Here is a 19,454-nt window from a genome sequence, read left to right on the forward strand (position 1 = left end):
ACGGCTTAATATATTCATATATGCGTATGCATGCGATAACATTCGTCTGTAAAATAGTTTCTATGCTATCTGATATCACACATTAGATCACTGTTACTGTAATATCTCTATGATAAACTATTTGATCTGACTATTGAGTTATCCTAGTATTATATTTAAAAATAGAAGTACTAATGCATCTTATATAACTAAAATAGAGATTAATCGTGATTAATCGCATGCAAAATAATTGTTTTGACATATATATATTTATATATATTTATATATATGTGTGTGTGTGCGTGCATTAAATATATACGTATATGTAATACGCGCATACATTGTTACACAAAAGGTATTTAAATTAATAATTTGTAACATATGCATTTATATTTGGCAACTAAATATAAATAAACATTTTCTCTAATATATGCATGCACGTGTGTATTTATGTACGCACAGTACACACACATATATTATGTCAAAACAGACTTTTATTTTGTATGCGGCTAACTTTTTTGCCCAGCACTAGATAAAAAGCTTAATATTCTTAACTACAACAATAGTATGCTGTTCTTCTAATTATTAAACAATAGCAATCATTGATATGGCTGCATATGATAGCCAACATAGCTGTTATGTCCTTTAATTACTATAAATTATCACCGCATTACTGAATGAATTATAATTCGAGGTTGAAGTTCAAGTATGTTAAACGCCACCGCCTGCAGTTACCAGACGGCAGCAGCAGCTGGTTTGCTCCTTTACAAAAATATCATGCGTGTGTGTTTTATTTGATCGTGACAGTCGTGTGGAATTACTTAAATACAGTAATATATTAATAACTGATGCATCTGTTGGATAGGAACAGGAAGTGACATCATAAGTTCACGTCCCGGACGTCTGTGGGGGTGCAGGATAGGTTTTGAGATTGCGTCCCTTTGTTGCTGGCTCTGCCGTCCTGCTGCTGTTGCTGATGCTGCTGTTGGCTTTCTTTCAAGCTGTCGGTCAGTAACTGTTCGATCTGCTCTTGACATGACTTCAGGCAGTCCTGGAACAAAGAGAGATACAGTATAAACATAACGCATTTCTAAACATAATAGTTTTATAACTCATTTCTAATAACTGATTTATCTTTGCCATGATGACGGCACATAATATTTGACGAGATATTTCTAAAGATATTAGTATTTAAATTAAAGTGACATTTAAAGGCTTAACTAGGTTAATTAGGCAAGTTCAGATAATTAGGCAAGTCATTGTATAATAAAGGTTTGTTCTGTAGACTATCAAAAAAATATTGCTTAAGTGGGCTAATAATATTGTCCTTAAAATGGTTATAAAAAGAATATGAGACTTTATAAAACGCCAGAATTACTTCACAAACTTAATCCAAACATTCCTTATCAATGCGTAAAATGCAATGAAGAGATAGGAACTTTATATCTGTCACACAACCAGCGATCGCTTTCCAGGATCGCTGGTTTTCACACAAACTCTCTAAACTACATTTCCGCTTTTCCTAGGACTACATTTTCATACATGCACTGCTCCCAAACACGCACGTCTGTTCAGTCATCTATCCTGATTGCAAACACCAGCTGGACCCTGTTCACAGACTGATTTCACTCCATTCATAAGCCACTCTCTCACGCTACCAGGTTGCCGAGTCTTGTTTGCTTCCTAGTAACGCGTTTCCCTGTCTTGTTTCTCCGTGTCTCGATCCTAGCCTTGTACCTATGTTATCCTGTTTAGCCGCCTGCCTTTTGACCTTTTGCCTTTTTAACGTGTACGATTCTGGACTGCCTTCATATACCTGTTTGCACCTGATGACCACTGCTTGCCTGACTTTGAATAAAACTGCATATTGGATCTTACCTCCTGTTGTCTCCTGTCACTCCACCCCAGTCGTGGTAACAATATCATTGTTTATGGAAGTGTCTTTTGTTTAAACAATTTTAGGAGAAAACTCTATAAACTTTTTACCTATAGCATTAAAACAGGATATACCCAAATGCCCAAAACTGTGCATTCTAAATATTTGTCCTTCTACAAGCGATTTCACTAGTTCAGATAAGAAACTGTAAACTTTCTGTCTAATACAGGCAAAACTTATAATAGCTCGTTTTTGGAAAAACACAGAAAGCCCGAATTTTGGACAATGGTTGCGGGAACTGTCTTATTGTTTGGCTTTAGAAAAATTAACTAAAAATTAGTCAAGAAAAAACCTGAAAAGTTTTTAAAAATTTGGAATCCCTTTCTAGGTGTCCTGAAGGAAGCTGATAAAAATCTTTTCTCTGTATAACTCGTATTACCTGCTATTGATATATTGTTGTTGTTGTTATAGGATGTAACTTTATATTGTATGTGAAAGTACATGCATTTACTAATTTGTTTATATAATTTTTATTATTACTATTCATATATTTTTATTTATTATTATTATTATTATTTTATTTACTTATTTATCTATTTTTTATATTGTTTTACTTTTCATTTATTATCATGTATGTTAGTATCATGCATCATTGTTTAAATCTGATTTCTGTTGAACATGTTAAAAGCTACTAAAATCAATAAAAACAGTGTTTAAAAAAATGGTTATAAAAAAGTAATAACTGCTTTATTCTAGCCGAAATAAAACAAATAACACTTTCTCCAGAAGAAAAAATATTATCAGATATACTGTGAAAAATTCCTTGCTCTGTTAGGCATGATTTGAAAAATATATGAAAAAGAAAAGAAAATTCTGCGCAGGGCGAATTATATTGACTTTAACTGTATATATTTATATATACAGCCTGATATACAAAGAAATTTATCTATTTTACGTTTGTCAATTCAGTGGCTAATTCATGCAAATTTAAACCAGTTCAGTTGTATCAAAATGTAAAATGTTTGGTGTCATGGCACTAAACCCCACCCCTAAACCCACCCAGCAAATTGTATTAAACTGTAGGCATGAGATCAAAAGAATTCATATGAATAAACCACTAAATCAAAGTTAGGATTTGCTGTAAGATAGCGTTGATATATATACAGTTGAAGTCAGAATTATTAGCGCCCTGTATATTTTTCCCCAATTTCTGGTAAACGGAGAGTTTTTTTCAACACATTTCTAAACATAATAGTTTTAAAGATTTATTTTATCTTTGCCATGATGACAGTACATAATATTTCACTAGCTATTCTTTAAGACACTTCTATACAGCTTAAAGTGACATTTTAAGGCTTAACTAGGTTAATTAGGTTAACTAGCCAGGTTAGGGTAATTAAGCAAGTTATTGCATAATAATGGTTTGTTCTGTAGACTATCGAAAAAATATATAGCTTAAATGGGCTAATAATTTTGACCTTAAAACGGTTTAAAAAAATTAAAAACTGCTTTTATTCTAGTAGAAATAAAACGAATAAGACTTTTTCCAGAATAAAAAATATTATCAGACATACGGTGAAAATTTCCTTGCTCTGTTAAACATCATTTGAGAAATATATATATATAAAAGAAAGTGAAAGTTTTGAGTGAAAGCAAAGTTTTTTGAAGTTTAACACAATGTTTTTTCAGTACAATAGTAGTACTTCAGTAAGTTTCTCCTGGGACTTTTGCAGGAGAATGCTAATATCGATACACTGAGTGATCCATTTTGACTACACTATGTTTAGCAAAAATGCAATAATGTTTTATGAGTGAGCAAATCATTTTTTTTGGGGGGGGCTCAACAATTTTGCATGACAAATATACAAAGAAAATACAGAATATTTGCAAAAGAATGCAAAACTGTAATTGAACTAAAATGTTTTTGATCAAAGCAATACATCTGCAAGAGAAACAAATGATTTTCAGGGATTACAAAGATTTCTTTAGGGGGGGTTTAGCAATATTTTTGCTTAGGAATGCACTTTCCCTTAACTTTCAAATGTTTTGTGAGCAAACGCACAGTTTCTTTAGCCACTTTTGCAAGAGAATGCTAATATTTACTAAGAGAATGCAAATTTAACGCCCACAATACTTTTGCAAAAGAAAGCAAGAATATTTAATGAGTGAGCGAGTCATTTAATAAAATACATTTGTAAGAGAAGGCAAAAGTTTTTCAATTGAACGGAAACTGCTGTGATTGAAAGCAATATATTTGCAAACGGTTTTGAGTGAAAGAGGCAACACAATATGTTTGATCAACAATGTAAATGTGTTGTGAGCGAATGAAACCTTTCATTGGCGACTTTTGCAAGAGAATGCTAATATTTAAGAGAATGCAAAATGTAGAAAACTGCTCTGAAAGAATGCAGCAATGTTGAATGAATAAGCGAGCATGTTTTTGCCAAACGCAATACATTTGCTTTACAGTTTATTGTAGAAATATCATACTTTTGGGAAAGATTTGCAAGAGAATGCAAATGGTTTGTGAGCAAGTACAAATCAACAACACAATAACTCTGTGGAGAGCATGCAACATTTAGCAGAAGATCAAAATATTTTCACAAGAGAATGCAAATGCTTTTCCTTCCCATCCCACATTTCCCATCACCACGTCCCCTAAAGTGCTAAAAGCTGATTTACTCTGAAAGCATTTTAGCTCAACTGTTTCATAATTACAAAAACGTCAAGCAGAGATATGTGGCATGAAAGCAAAAACTCACTGACTTCTTATGTGTGCGACTTTCAGCAGTAATGTGGGGGGTCTGACAAAATAATCCCGAATCGAGCTCTCATCTTTCTTGAGATAATTGAAACCTGACAGACGCTTCTCTCTCTAAACACAACCATTCGGCCACAACAAGCCCTGTTGTCCTGACTACCACAGGCACAGGAAGGAGTAGTTGCTAACAGCGGCATGTGCTGTTTTTTCCAGAACTTAAGATGGAGAGAGAAAAAAAACTTGACACTTTATATTGAGGAGAAACAAAGAATGTGTTAAAGCTTATGAGTATATGTGAGGAGTTTAAATGGGGCGTTCACTCTCTGGGTTTGACTCAAAAACCTTTTACAGTGAGACTTTCATAACAGCCTGAAGGCAAGATGTGTACGATTGTGTGTGTGTGTGTGTGTGTGTGTGTGTGTGTGTGTGTGTGTGTGTGTGTGTGGCAGTGAGCTTTTATCCACAGATGTGGTAGAAAGGCCTGTGTCTCGCCACAAGTATGCAGCTCTGAAAACACACCACCATCGCTGCAGTGAACACACACAAACACTCATTCATAAAATCACACATTTCTCCATTTCCATACAGTCATGCATGAATCTCCTGCGCACACACACACACACTTGTAGGGCACGTCCACTGTTCGTTTATGTACAAAATCGACAGAGATGTTAAAGATTGTACAATCGTTTGATGTATTATCAGTCGCTTAGTCCCTTTATTCATCAGGGATTGCCACAGCAGAATGAACCGCCAATGGATTACTTTACGACTAAACAAATAAACTCAACTGATCCTTGGTTAAACCATACAGTTGAAGTCAGAATTATTAGCCCTGTGAATTATTAATCTTTTTTAAATATTTCCCAAGTGATGTTTAACAGAGCAAGGAATTTTTCACAGTATTTCCTATAATATTTTTTCTTCTGGAGAAAGGCTTATTTGTTTTATTTCGGCTAGAATAAAAGCAGTTATTAATATTTTTAAAACTATATTAAGGTCAAAATTATGAACGCCCTAATTAAGCATTTTGCAGTACTTTAACCTAATTAACCTAGTGAAATGTCACTTTAAGCCGTATACTAGTGTCTTGAAAAAAATCTAGTCAAATATTATTTACTGACATCAAGGCACAAATAAAAGAAAGCAGTTATTAGAAAACAGCAATTAAATTATGCTTAGAAATGTGTTGAAAAAACTGACTTGAAATGTATATTGAGTGGGTATTTGCTGTACAGTCCTTTTACAGTGGGACACTCACCAGCTCAGTGTTGGTGATTTTAGCCAGCAGCTCCATCAGATTGTCCCCCCACAGGCTTTGGTTGCTCTGGCTGGACTGCAGGCCACACACTGCTGCCCCCACACATCCTGTGGCGATCATGGAGGGAGGGTACATGGTAAAGCTATGATCTGAGGAAAAAACAAACACACACACACATCCCGAAACATCAGTGACCTGGTCAGCATATTCCCCAGTAGGGCTGTGCAAAATCACAATACACAGCTGATTATTAGCCCTCCTGTGAAAGTGATGTTTCATAAAGCAAGGAAATTTGCATGGCAATTCCTGTAATTAGTTTTCTTCTGGATAAAGTCTTGTTTGTTTTAGTTTTGAATTGGTTTTTCGATTTATTTTTGACTTTTAAAGTCAATATTAAAGGCTTCTTTTAAGAAAGATTTTTTTTCGATTGGCTAAAGAACGAACCATTGTTGTCCAATGACTTGCTTAAACTATTAAGTTTTCCATTTGTATAGTGCTTTAAACAATTATTATTGTTTATTATTGTTAAAGCAGCTTTACAAAAGGCGCACATTATTGCAATACAATTAAATTGGGACAAGTTAAGTTTATTAGGTGCCATAGGTTTAATAGTTACTAGTAACTTTAACTAACTAGTACCTCGCAGCTTTTAACAGTTAAAGTTATTATATGTAAACATGGTTTACCTGTAGTTAAATAGTATAGACTAGGGCTGCACAATATATCCTTTCAGCGTCGATATCGGAGTGTGATCATTGTCAATAGTCACATCGCAGGATATGCAATGCTGAGTTTGTATTTTAATTGATCATCTGCATGTGTTTTTGATGCCGGTGAATGTATAATGATTTTAAAATCATTCAGGTTTTAAAAATTGTACCGTTTGTGACCTTAACTATGATCCATTTTATTGAATTACTTTTATTTGTATCATTCAGTTAGACCTGGAAAACGATTAAATACTTTATTTCAATTGTATCTTTTTCTTGAATGTATTTATAGATTGACAGTACTCCCATGCAAATACAGAAATGCACTGCAAACAGCACAGACCACAACAAAAAAAGTGTCGTGAGACTGCAAAAAGTTTATAGATTGTTCATTAGATTTTATGCACTGCAGAATCATCACAATCTATGTAACATTATAAATTATAAATAAAAATGTTGGGCCCTATCATACACCCGGCACAATAAGGTGCAAGATGTGTTTCCACAACCTGTTGCTATTTTCAGACCAACCCAACTTTCATTTTCCCGTTTTCTGCCACGCTGTTTAAATAGCAAATCCATTTGCGCCACTTTGTGAACGGATGGGTGTTTCGGTCTAAAAAGGAGGTGTGTTAAGCCGCATTGTTGGCACGTTGCTATTTTGAGAAACTAAAATAGACTAGCTGAAAGCAGGTCTAAAGTCCAGCGCAATACACGAATATCTTTACAAATGAAAAGAATTAAAGGATTAAAATATATATTTTTAATTATTATTTTTTACATAAATATAAAAACCACTACCTCCACGCCTTCTTCATCACAAGGGCCTTTTTAAAGCTTATTTATAACAACTTGCTTTTGTATATTGTTATTATTTATCAGTATTATTTATTATATCCATATTTATATTTGTTTTATTAAAAACAAGCTTAGATTTGCCCAACTGTCAGGTTTTAGACCATATGGGGCATAGCATGTGTGTTTGGATATTACTCAGTTTTTTGAGACACTTCACTATTATTATTCATGTATTCATTTGCTGGAAATTAGAACTGAATTTAGAAATAGTTTTGAAACAAATCTTTGTGCTTAACAAACGAAATTAATTAATTAAAAAAGGGAAGGTGAAAGTAAAGGCCGATTGGAGGAGGCTCATTCTCTCAATCTCGCGCTGCAGATGAGACTGACTCTTAAAGGGAATGAGAGAGTTTATTCTCAAAACATAGTTACAACTCATTAAAAGAACAAGCTCAACCATGTTAGACCATGTGCCGCGGTGCAGAGCGTATTTTTCCATCCTTAAAATAGCAAAAGTGGATTCTGACATGCCCTTAATGCTTTTTTGCCCTTCGCTTCAGACTTTGAGCCTGGATCGTTAAAATAGAGCCTATAAAGTCAGGGGTGTCCAAACTCGGTCCTGGAGGGCCGGTGCCCTGTAGATTTTAGCTCCAACTTGCCTTAACACACTTGCAAGGATGTTTCTAGAAAGCCTAGTGAGAGCTTGCTTAGCTAACGCATATGTGTCAAATTGGGGTTGGAAATAAACTTTGCAGGACACTGTTTGGGCATTCCTGTATTAAGTATTCTCGTTAAATTGCTTTCATATCGCAATATATATCGCGAAATAATCAAATATCGCAATGCAAAATTTTTCCAATATTATGCAGCCATTGTGTATACTGTAGGTGAGGTCTTTGCGTACATGTCAATGAAGTGTATTTTTGTATAAAGTGTGTGTTTTCATTCATCATCTCTATGAATTGTTTGAACGTAGAGAAATGCTACTATATTGTGATATGTATCATTATATGAGATGACTTATATCTTGATACGAGATTTCAGTCATATCGCCCTTATTCCCCCAAGACATCTCTCACCTGTGAAAAAACAAACAACTTCTCAGGAAACAAGGCAATCTGCGGTGTCTGAATGAGGAGATCTTACATCTGTTTTGAATTCCAACACAAACCTTAACCTGCCGTTCACACGCTCTCTCATTTCAGACCTGTTTTAACATCACTACCTCCCTTAAATCCTCCTGCAGCTGTGAATGGAAAGTGAGGAGAGTCTTCCTTCTCCTCCCACTCCTCCTTCCTCCCTCCCTTCATCTCTCAAAGGGCTTTGAGGTTTCCAGGAACTTACTCCCCCTCTTCCTCTGCCTCCAGACCCTGAGAACGGGCCCTCAGTGAGGAAAGCTATTCTGCATTAGATGTCCTTCGTTTCATCTGCTTTTTTGGTGTTACCCATACAGTATGTAAATATATGCAAATGACATTTGAATTTATTTGGATTTCACAAAATATATGTCATATTTGCAAAACATAATTTGAATATTTATAGTTGAAGTCCAAATTATTCGCCCTCCTGTGAATTTTTCCTCCTTTTTTCAAATATTTCCTAAATGATGAAAAGAAAGTTTTCACAGTATATATTTTTTCTTAATTTTTGTTATTTTTTATTTTGGCTAGAATGAAGCAGTTTTTAAAAAATTTTTTAAACCATTTTAAGGTCTATTTGCTTAGCCCCCTTAAGCAATTTTTGTTTTCGTTCGTCTACAGAACAAACCTAATTACCCTAGCCAACTCAGGCTCATTATGGATACGTACCCCTATATACATTTCTGGAGAGTGCCAAATATGTCCCAGGAGCTACGTTTTTTTGCAGGTTTTGTTTTCTTGAATCCACCAGAGGCCGCTGTGTACACTTTTTGAGATCTCAAATTTTTAGCATTCGTGCATGCTCTTCTTGCGTAAACCCACCAGAGGCCGTCGTCGACCGACTGACCAATTGACTGACCCACCATCCTCCTTGCCTAAACCCAGCCAATAGTGTTTTCAAAAGCACCAATTAACCCAAGCCTACCCATTTCCCTAAACCCAACCGTCAGTTTTAAAATGCAATCCAGAAAAAGAAAAGCTCTTGCCTGATTTTGACCACGTTTTCAGATTTTACTCACATTCTTACCCTGTTATTTACTTGAATATTTGATTGATGTCAACATGGTCAACTTTTCTCTGCGTCTTAAGTCTGCCGATGTAAATGGCGAGCTAACTGGACAAACTGGTAACAGAGGGAAAGCCGTCCACACGGAGGTCAGCTGGTAAGCGTAAAAAGGAACAGCCTCATACCACACTTTAAAAATGAAATGCAGCCAAACGTACTTCTGGCTACATAATTTGCGATCTCCAGTTATGTATATAGGGCTACATTTTCAGAATGACCATAACTTGCCTAATTAACCTAACTGTAACAGTTGGATGCTGAACAACAGAGTTGAGGATCCACACTCAGTTTATAAATAAGAGTAGTCAGACAGGCAAACAGGTGCATAAAGGTAATCCAAGATTGTAGTAAAAAAAACAGGTGAATGCTCGGTACAGGCGGTAAAAAAAACAAGGCAGGGATCAAAACACAAAAAGACTTGACAGGATTAACGCTTCGTGATGCTACAAGATAATAACAAGACTCAGCAAAGTGTGTGTGTGAATGTGGTGTTTATATAGTCCTTGTAATCTGTCTATGATGAGCTTCCAGATGTGTGTGTGTGTGTGCAATCAGGGAGAGAATGGAAACTGGTGTGTGTGTGGAGTGCATGATGGGATATGTAGTGCAGTGAAATGTGATTGTTCTCCAGCAGCCCGCAAGAGCAACAGTTAAGCCTTGAAATGTCTCTTTAAGCTGAATACTAGTGTCTTGAAAAATATCTATTCAAATATTATGTACTGTCATCATGACAAAGATAAAACAATCAAGCTTTGGAGAGTAGTTATTAAAATTATTGTGTTTAGAAACGTGTTTTTTTTCATTAAACAGAATTCAGGAAAAGAAATATACAGCAGGCTAATAATTCTGCAGTCAATTGTATAGGCATATTTGAAATTCCAATGGTTGAAAAAATTATATAATTGAAATGCAATTTTTGCAATATATCGAAGTATATGTTGCATATATTTATTTTATATGTGTGAAATCCAAACCTATATACGAACTCTTATGTCATATATGTCATTTGCATATATTGCCATCTATCAGATTTCAATGTGGGCAGTGTGCTGCTGTTTTCAGATGCTACAGTCATCCCTGAATAAACAGCCTACACTTGAGTGACTGCATCGGCGCAGCAGCTGTGCGCTAAACCGACATTCCTAACTTGAGAAAATTGTTAAACACCAAAAAACATTTGCAAAAGCTCAAAAAAGCTCTTCTCATGTTTGCCTGGCTTGGGTTCAGGCCTCAGCCTCTTGAACAGATGTGGGGCCGCAGAAACACACCCAGTTAAATATACCACGCTTTTATATAGACGCAAATAACAAGGCAGAGCAGCATCATGACACGTTCACATCATGCTTTTCTCATTCGCTTAGCTCTTACCTGTCGCGCAGAGGGCGATGAAGGTTTGCGTGTGCTTGCGGATCAGCGTCAGTCTGTCTTCGTGAAAGGGCAGTTTGTGCAGGATGTGTTCGATAAAGTCCAGAGGAGTGATGGCAGCCAGGTTCCATTTCAATTTACTGAGCACCACCAACTCCCACTCCAACAGAGAGACAGAAACAGAGCAACAGATAATGAATATGAATGAATGAAATGCACAGTGTGTAACAGAGTATATGCAGAAGGTCTTTTAATTTTCAGTCTGGTGAACTGTATACTGTTACAAAATCGAAGCGTTTAAGGTTTGTTTTCTTTAAAAATGAATGAAACAATATATTGTGCAGCCCTAGTGGGTAATTTTGGCCACTAGAGGGCGCGTATTCACAACAAACAAAGGTGTAGTTTGATGACCCCATAACTGAGCGTGGAATCATGAGAGTTTTCATCACATCCTACAGACTCCAGCAGAGATCATGTTCATGATGAGAACTAGTCAACACTTATTATCATGATAGTATAATGCAAAGTAAGACTGAAAGCTGTCAAAGCATTGCTAATCTGTTAAAATCTAAAGAAGCAGCATTATTTTATCTTACTAGATGTGTTTTAGGCTTCGAGGAAATGGAGGATGTGTGATGTCATTAGCATCTCGATAAGATTAAAATAGCTTATTTCTCTGGATTAAGCATTCTTCTTAACTTTTGGGACAATGTAAGTAGATATGCCAACCAAATATGCAACGCAGTTCCACTGTTTTTTGGACATTTTAATGAACAAAACCGCACATAATGTGGTTTTAAGCAATTAATGCATAACCTGAGTGCTGATGGGTTTGGTTATCTCAAGGCTGGGAATGATCTTTCATATAAATGCAATTATACTAGGGATCACATCATATGCTACATGGCACAAGCTGACTTGACTCTGCTGATTCAACAGCCAATGAGATTGCTAGCTCATCATTTAAACAGTCTGGTTTGAAGTGCACTGTAAACTGCTCCAATAATGGCTTGTTTCCACTGAGCAGTATGGTTCAGTAGAGTACAGTACAGTATGGTAAGCAATTATTTCCTTTTCTACTGTCAGACATTGTCAACTGCTACTTTTTTGGGCCCCTAGTTGGTTAACAGAGAATTAATCACTTGCGTATGCAAGCTGCGGAGCTACAGCACAGGAAGTGGCATTTTTAAAGACACAGCCAAAAAATGACACTAAAGCCTCATTCACACTACGAGCGACTCGCAGCAACAAATCGACAAGCAACCGTTCATTTCAATGAAGAATGAGTGATTTCCGTTGACCTAAGTCTACACGAGCGACAGTGATCATTGGTGACCTGGTGGGTGTGCCGAGCGATGCAACAAAGTTGAGAATCCTTCAACTTTATGCAAAAGAAAAGCAACTTTCTTGAGTGACAGCCAATAGGAGCACCAGTAGAGCTCACATGATCCTCTCTCAGCTCTACAAAGTCGCTGCTAGTGTGAATGAGGCATAACAATTCGATGTCAAGGCACAGCTGGTATGTGAAGACCTTCCTGAGTATCACTGGTGAAGGAAAAGAACTGGTGGCATGGTGAAAACCAAATGAAATGAGAACTAAATCTGCTATGTGTCCTTTATTGTTGTTTATCGCTTTCATCTTTGTGCAACACTCACATCAATTGCAACACTCTGAAATACACCATGCTTACCATAAGGGACTGATCAGGTTTACCCATCCCAAAATCATACTGTACCTTACCGTTCAGTGGAAACAAGCCTTAAGAACTCCCCCTAAGCCCCTCCACCTCCCCCAGATCCACCTGTCTAAATATGTTACATGACTTGTGGTCTCATTTACACCTAAGGTTAAGATGAGTTTCCTCTAATCAATCAATCGCACATATATCCACACAGTTCAGCGCATAGATGTGGCTTTAATATGCTCTCGTGTCTGTGTGTCTCTGTTGAACACAACGGCCAGAGATCTGCTCTCATTGGCTGCAGCTTGTCTACTATAATATAGTCGGCCGACTGCTCTGGAATATTTAGCATGCTAGATATTATATTGTCGACTGCAAGATGTCAGCAACAAGTCAGCGAATCTCTTAGGTGCGTCATTCAGTAGTTCACATACAACGACCACTGAGCGCCAAGCAAATGCAGATTTCCCCCCGATCTGTTGGCAAGCTTGTTAACTTGCAAATTAGGCTGTAGTATGAACTAGGCATTACTTGCCTGCTATTAACCTAATGTGACTATTATGCAGAACCAAAAGTGCACATTATGCACAAAGGCACACATAGGAAAGTGCACCAAAACAAAGTATTCATACTTTGCTGTTTTATACAAAAATCAAAAGGCTGTCCTGTTTCAGTTATTCAATAAATCACATCAGAGAAAGTGATGTGAAACAAATGTTAAAACTAGGAGTAAATGATAATAAATCTAAGCTGATTGTGTCGTATGTCTAATAAGATTACATATACTATATCAAGGTTTTTCAAAGTCTAAGACAGTGGGCCTCCCTTTTGACACAACTTATCTATTGGCGCCCCCCTCCTCCCAAACACGCACACACACACACACACACACACACACACACACATACATATATATATATATATATATATATATATATATATATATATATATATATATATATATATATATATATATATATATATATATATGTGTGTGTATACAGTATATATAAAGACACAGACAGATGTCAGACTGTTAACTCACTTTTATCATCATTTGCATGAAAGTGCAATTATTTACAGAGTAATAACAAGTATTTTAATATAAACTAGGATGATGGTTCAATATGAATAGAACAGATCCAAGAACAGTCCATCCCAGTCAAAACAGTCGAAGTTTAGCAGGTCTCATGCTGTCATTAGCCAAAATATCTTGACAAACCATACATAAAGGTCGTGGTTCCTCAGCTGGTCCTGTCCACGTAAATCCTAAACTCAAATACTGATCATCATATCGTCGTCTTTTGGGTTTAAGCCCTGAACTTGAAGGCTTTGAATCGGGGGGGTCTCAGAAACCGATCCATTGTATTAGCAGGCATATACCTGTATTGGCGGGCTTGCCAAACAGAAACGAATTCACAGCTATGGCCTTCTGGGTAAAAAAGGTTTTCTTATTTTTTTAGCTTTGTTTAATTAAGACGTTTAAATATAATAAAAAATTCATATAATAATTAAACTTAATAATTATATTTTTTATTATATAATATTTTTTCCCGTGCCTCCCCTGACATGCTATGGCGCCCCCAGGGGAGGCGCGCCTCACACTTTGAAAACCCCTGTACTATATGATATATACTCCATGGTGCATGAATACTGTAGTCATTCAGCACCATAGTATCCATGTTTGCTGTAATTTTTAAGCTAAATTCTTGACTGCTGTTGGTTTTACTGCACCCTAATGTTTCAAATATACAACAGCAGTCTTCAGTGGTAGAACATAATTATACGCCGCACTTAACTCTAACTTGAACAAAGTAAAAAAAATGCAAAGTACTTAAATGAGTTATGACATAAATCACCAAGCTCAGGCATTTAAATAGTCTAGTTCGGTTATTGTCACACATTCTCTAGCTTGCGGTTCTTCCAGGATGACTCAATCTGCTCTTTAAATATGGATGTTTCTTGTCAAAGTGACATCATAGACGATAGAAATGAATCAGGTGATCATGTTTAGCCCCACCCCTTGTCTTTGATCTCCACTAACCAGATGCAGCGTTCAATGCACATGCTCAGCTTCCTTCCTTACACATGCCCGGCCGGCTTCGTTTCATCTGCTGAAGCTGCTTTCTGAGAAACTCTCTGAGACGTGAGGGGAAAAACAGCCCAAAGTGACATGCACTTCACCTGCATAAAAGCTCTCGAAAAATCCCTGACAAACCATCACCAAATCACAAAGGTTAAGACTCCTCGACCTCCTTACTGATGCTGAAACATCTGTTGTACTAAACTTGCAAAAGCAATTTAAGGTTTGTTTTGACCGAGTGGTCTAAAGATATCTTCCATCCAGTTCTCGGTCTCTAAAACGCATCTAAACTCTCATGAGATCACTTCTCTTGAGGCATCAACAGGTTTTAAACAGCTAAGCTCATATGTGATTAATATATAGACAGTGATGGAAGACAATAATGCAAGTACACTCTCAGAAACAAAGATTTCAAGTGTTTTTTTGGTAGTGCTCCAATAGATTGATTTCCAAAAGAACATACTGTGAACATTTCATAAAATAATACTTTTAATCATTGCATAGAAAAAAAGCCTTTTACACTATTAAGACCTTTTAGTGAAGGGTTTATAGATGGATTTTATGGCATTTGAAGACTCTAGAACTATGAAGGCTCATAATAAAATCACAGATTCCAATTGGAAAGTGTATTGGGAAATGTTCAATATCAGTGATCAGATATCCTTCAGTCCATCCACAGAGGAAAAAAATCCCCAGAGCATTTCATCTATGCTCAACCCAAAACATCTAACAGCCATTAGCGGGAAAAGCAATTCTAGACATATCTAAAAATTGGCTTCCGAAACAATTAAATCTAATTCGAATGCTTAATAAAAGTATAATGAAACTACACTGTAAAAATGATATGATCAATTAGTCATGACAGCATATGAGCAATTCCAGCATTATGGATGTGACATATGCTGTAAAAATTCACATAGAAAGCATATGTTAACATTATATTGTAACTTTTGTTTATATTATCCAGGAACAACTGACCACAGAGTTAAGGGAGCGGAAAAATATCAATCTGCAAACATGTTTTGTACTTTAAATGAGGAAAATAAACATGCGTTATGGATGTGACAAAAAAAAGTCAGCGGGTTTACAGTGCAGGGCTCAACAATAAGGACTGCCCGATGGACCGGGGCCAGCGTGTGAGATGCTCGGGACAGTAGACAGGATTGTTACTGGCCCGATTGGGCCACTGATGCCCTGCCACTAAAGTTTAATTTGCCTGTGACTACTTGTCCATGTTTTGTACAGTGTTGTTTTGTACAGTTTGACGTCAGTTTGGCAGCCAAGCCATCTTTTTTTTTTTTTTTTTTGCAATAAAATGCCTGCACATTTTGCTGCTTTTGTTTGCAAAACAGTTTGAATTTTGCTCATTGTACATTTATTAAATTTTTTTAAATATTTAAATTGTAGATTTACAAATATTTTGACACATTTTTCAGTTTTTTAATTTGTGGCTAAGAAATAGCTATTAACATTTTTTTAGTAGGGACAGTGAAAACATTGGCAGGGCAAGTAAAAATCTAAACCACTAGTCCGATCGGGCCAGTAGAAAAAATCCTTAGCGTTGAACCCTGCATTGTACAACATACTTTATAGAAATTCTGTGAATTGAACTGCACAACCCAAAAGAAACAATGATAATCAAAAGGAGAAGAGTTGGCTCTCTATAAAACAAAAATTATTGGTTTTATTTTAGAATATTTTCACATTTATGAGGGAAAAGTGTCGTTATGTATGTGACAGATGTGAAATAGCCACTTGTGTGTCTTTGATAAATCAAATAGAATAGGTTGAAAACATTAACAGATGCATTTTTGAGTATTTTTAAAGTACTGTTAAATACTTGCTTACCCAAAAAACCCAGAAACAGTTTCCGTATTTTGGTGAAAACTATTTTTTCATGGCAAGGTTGACATTTGCATGGAATTGCTCATTTGTTTTTAGTTCATTGTAACTCATTAAACTATGTTAATCATGTTCTAACTTAATTTTATAAGTTACATGAGCTGTTTTTAGTCAGTTTAACAATTTAAGTTCAATGGACTCATAAGGTTAGTTTGAGTCAGCTTAAAAATTTAAGGCAACCATGATTTTTTACAGTGTTGGGCTACACTGTATGCAATACAGATCACATAATGCAATCTGAGGTTTAAATAATACATCATTAGACATATAGAAGATGTCCTGCTGTCATCTTACCAGCAGTTGTTGAGATGTAATGGAGTTGTCTGTGTACATGCAGAGCTTCCTGGCCGACAGCGGCTGGCATGCTTTTAATTTTGAAGCTAGGAAGAGACAAACAGCTCCTAAGAGCTGCAAATAACATTTTCTCGTAGGAACTGCAGCTAAAAATCTGTCCAGGTAGTTCATAGCCAACGGAAAAACGTCATCTTCACATTTCTCCTCTTCACACACCTAAGGGGACAAAGACAGAATTAATTGACAAGTGCTTAGTGTGTTGCAATGTAATCTTGCATGCAAGTCAAGCAGCCATTCAAGTTCTTTTTATATTCAATTTATGTTTCACTATATAAAGGATTATTATTATTATTATTATTATTACTGTGCTTATTGTAAGCTACATATTACTTTTAGAATATGTGCAATTGGGTCTTGGTGTGGCCTTTTTAATGAGAAAGAGGAACTGATTGAGATCTCATTCATTTCAAGCAGGGTGTGCTGTGAAAACCGTGACGCCCACTCATGAGTGCTTTGGTGATTCGTCACGGTAAAAAAAACATTTGATCAAACACTCAGTAATGTAAATGACAGCATATGACAAGCTTACATGTCTCTCTAATCAAACAATATCCGCTCGTTATTGATTTTGTTTTTATAACCTGTGGTTCATTTTAATTCAACGACTCTCACATGGCTCCACTTTCGCCCCAACTCAAAGTCTACATCCGTTCATAAATTCGCCAAAATTACACAAATGCATAAAACCATCTGAAATGTTTATGTAAATAAAGCACAGACACTCATTTGTCCACTGAAGCAGGCACAGAGTGAAAATTTTGCAGTTTACTTAAATTAACAGCCAATTCTGTGGAGGTTTCCGCCATTGTATTTCCTGATCAAACTTTAGGCAGCTATATTTGCCTATCGATTAACATGCTAAGCATATGCTATGCACAGAGATGTGGGTAATATTTAACTGTGTAATTTACAATTCAACGTGCTAGAGTCCGGTGCTATAGGTAATAACGTGCTAGCATAGCCTACATTACATAATACTTTCAGTATATACGGTTCGACTAAACATTTTAAAGATGTAAAACTACAACTACAAACCTCCAGCATCCACGTCGCAACCATTTTCCTCATAAAAGGTTGAATATCCTTCTGGACACATTTAAAATAAGGTCCCTGCGGAACGTATCTGTCTTCCACTGTTAGAAGACTTTGCAATACTCGTTCATCGCAGAAGATGTTGGGATCTTTCTGAGCTCGCACGACTGTGTCCTTTTCCAGACAGAAAAGTTCCATGTTTCTCGGAGTTACAGGCTGTGTAATAACCACTTCACAGTGCCAGCTGCATGTGGCTGTGCCTAGATGCGAAAAGGACGATGAGATCGTTGCCTTAGGCATCAATGGAAACTCGTCTGCACCATTAAAACTTTCACTTTTTACATCACGAAGGCTGCAGGCTTCCACGCATGTGTCCTTCTTTCTGAACTACAGACACATGAAGCAGATCAACTCCTCTGCATGACCACCCAAAGGCTCTGTCGGTCCCTCCTCCTGCTCAATTCACGTTGCAAAAATGCTCAAATTCTCTCCTTCCTGTGCCCAGTCATGGTACATGCATGCATTTGCATGGTTATTTTATTAAAACGCTACTCAACACTCCTGAAAATACATTTAGCGAGCTTCGTAACAGCTCCCGTAGATTTTTTTTTACATGCATGCATGACACATGATATACATGATTTTTTTTCTGATTATTTCCCCTCACGTGCAGATGCACATGTTCAGAGAAACCATTTTTCTTTTTAGTCCTTCTTTTCTGTGTGAGTACTCATATTTAATGCACAAACACTGCAGTGTATTTGAAATATTACATAGTAAAGTACTTGAATGTATCTGTTACTGTGGTAATACAACTATAAACAAATGACTCAATACTACAAGACAGTTGTAAACTCTAATACAAGTGTTGTAAATGCTGTATAAAATACAATTTCAAAGACATTATGTGTAGAGATTACTTAAACACTATAGTTTTTAGTATTTATGTTGTGTATGACTTTATGATTGTATTTATGTGTATGTATTTATGACTAAATGTGGTAAATACTAGCTTCATTGTCTTACTATAGAGCTCTAATTCATCCATTAAAATTGATTAAAGTTCACACATTATACTAGTTCATACATTCGAAAATAACATGATTGCCTTCCTTTTAAAAGATGCATTAAATTAAGCGCGAGTCATTTTAACTAAAGTTACATCAAAAAATGCTTGGTGTATTGCTCTATTGCATATGTTCAGAGTTAACCAGTGTTTCATTCATTCATTCATTCATTCATTCGTTCAAGGGCGTAGATTCGCTTGTGACATTGGTGGGGACAAATAAAGCACATGCATTGAAGAGCACAAATTCTGTTATGTGCTTTTAAAAACATGATTAAAGTACTACTAATAATAAAATAAACATTTAACAATACAATAGCAATCCAGTCCCATGATGCAAAAGTCAATTTACATGATTTTACTGCAGTTGGGCTTTGAGG

General features: G+C 36.1%; 1 protein-coding gene and 1 long non-coding RNA gene across 8 annotated transcripts in view; one reads left to right on the forward strand and one right to left on the reverse strand.

Moving 5' to 3' along the window:
- LOC141381568 (uncharacterized) overlaps positions 1–19,454 on the forward strand; it is a 51,828-nt gene that overhangs the window by 12,699 nt on the left and 19,675 nt on the right. The window lies entirely within an intron of this gene.
- ccnd2b (cyclin D2, b) lies at positions 460–18,392 on the reverse strand. 2 transcript variants are annotated; one of them, XM_073946399.1, is made up of 5 exons: positions 18,012–18,392; positions 16,916–17,132; positions 10,959–11,117; positions 5,878–6,026; positions 460–1,030 (listed from the first exon to the last, which is right to left on the reverse strand). In XM_073946399.1, the coding sequence occupies exons 1-5, from the start codon at positions 18,306–18,308 to the stop codon at positions 860–862; spliced, it is 993 nt and encodes a 330-aa protein (XP_073802500.1). In that variant the 5' UTR covers positions 18,309–18,392; the 3' UTR covers positions 460–859.

This window comes from Danio rerio, chromosome 4, assembly GCF_049306965.1.
Source record: "Danio rerio strain Tuebingen ecotype United States chromosome 4, GRCz12tu, whole genome shotgun sequence".
Classification (NCBI taxonomy): domain Eukaryota; kingdom Metazoa; phylum Chordata; class Actinopteri; order Cypriniformes; family Danionidae; genus Danio; species Danio rerio.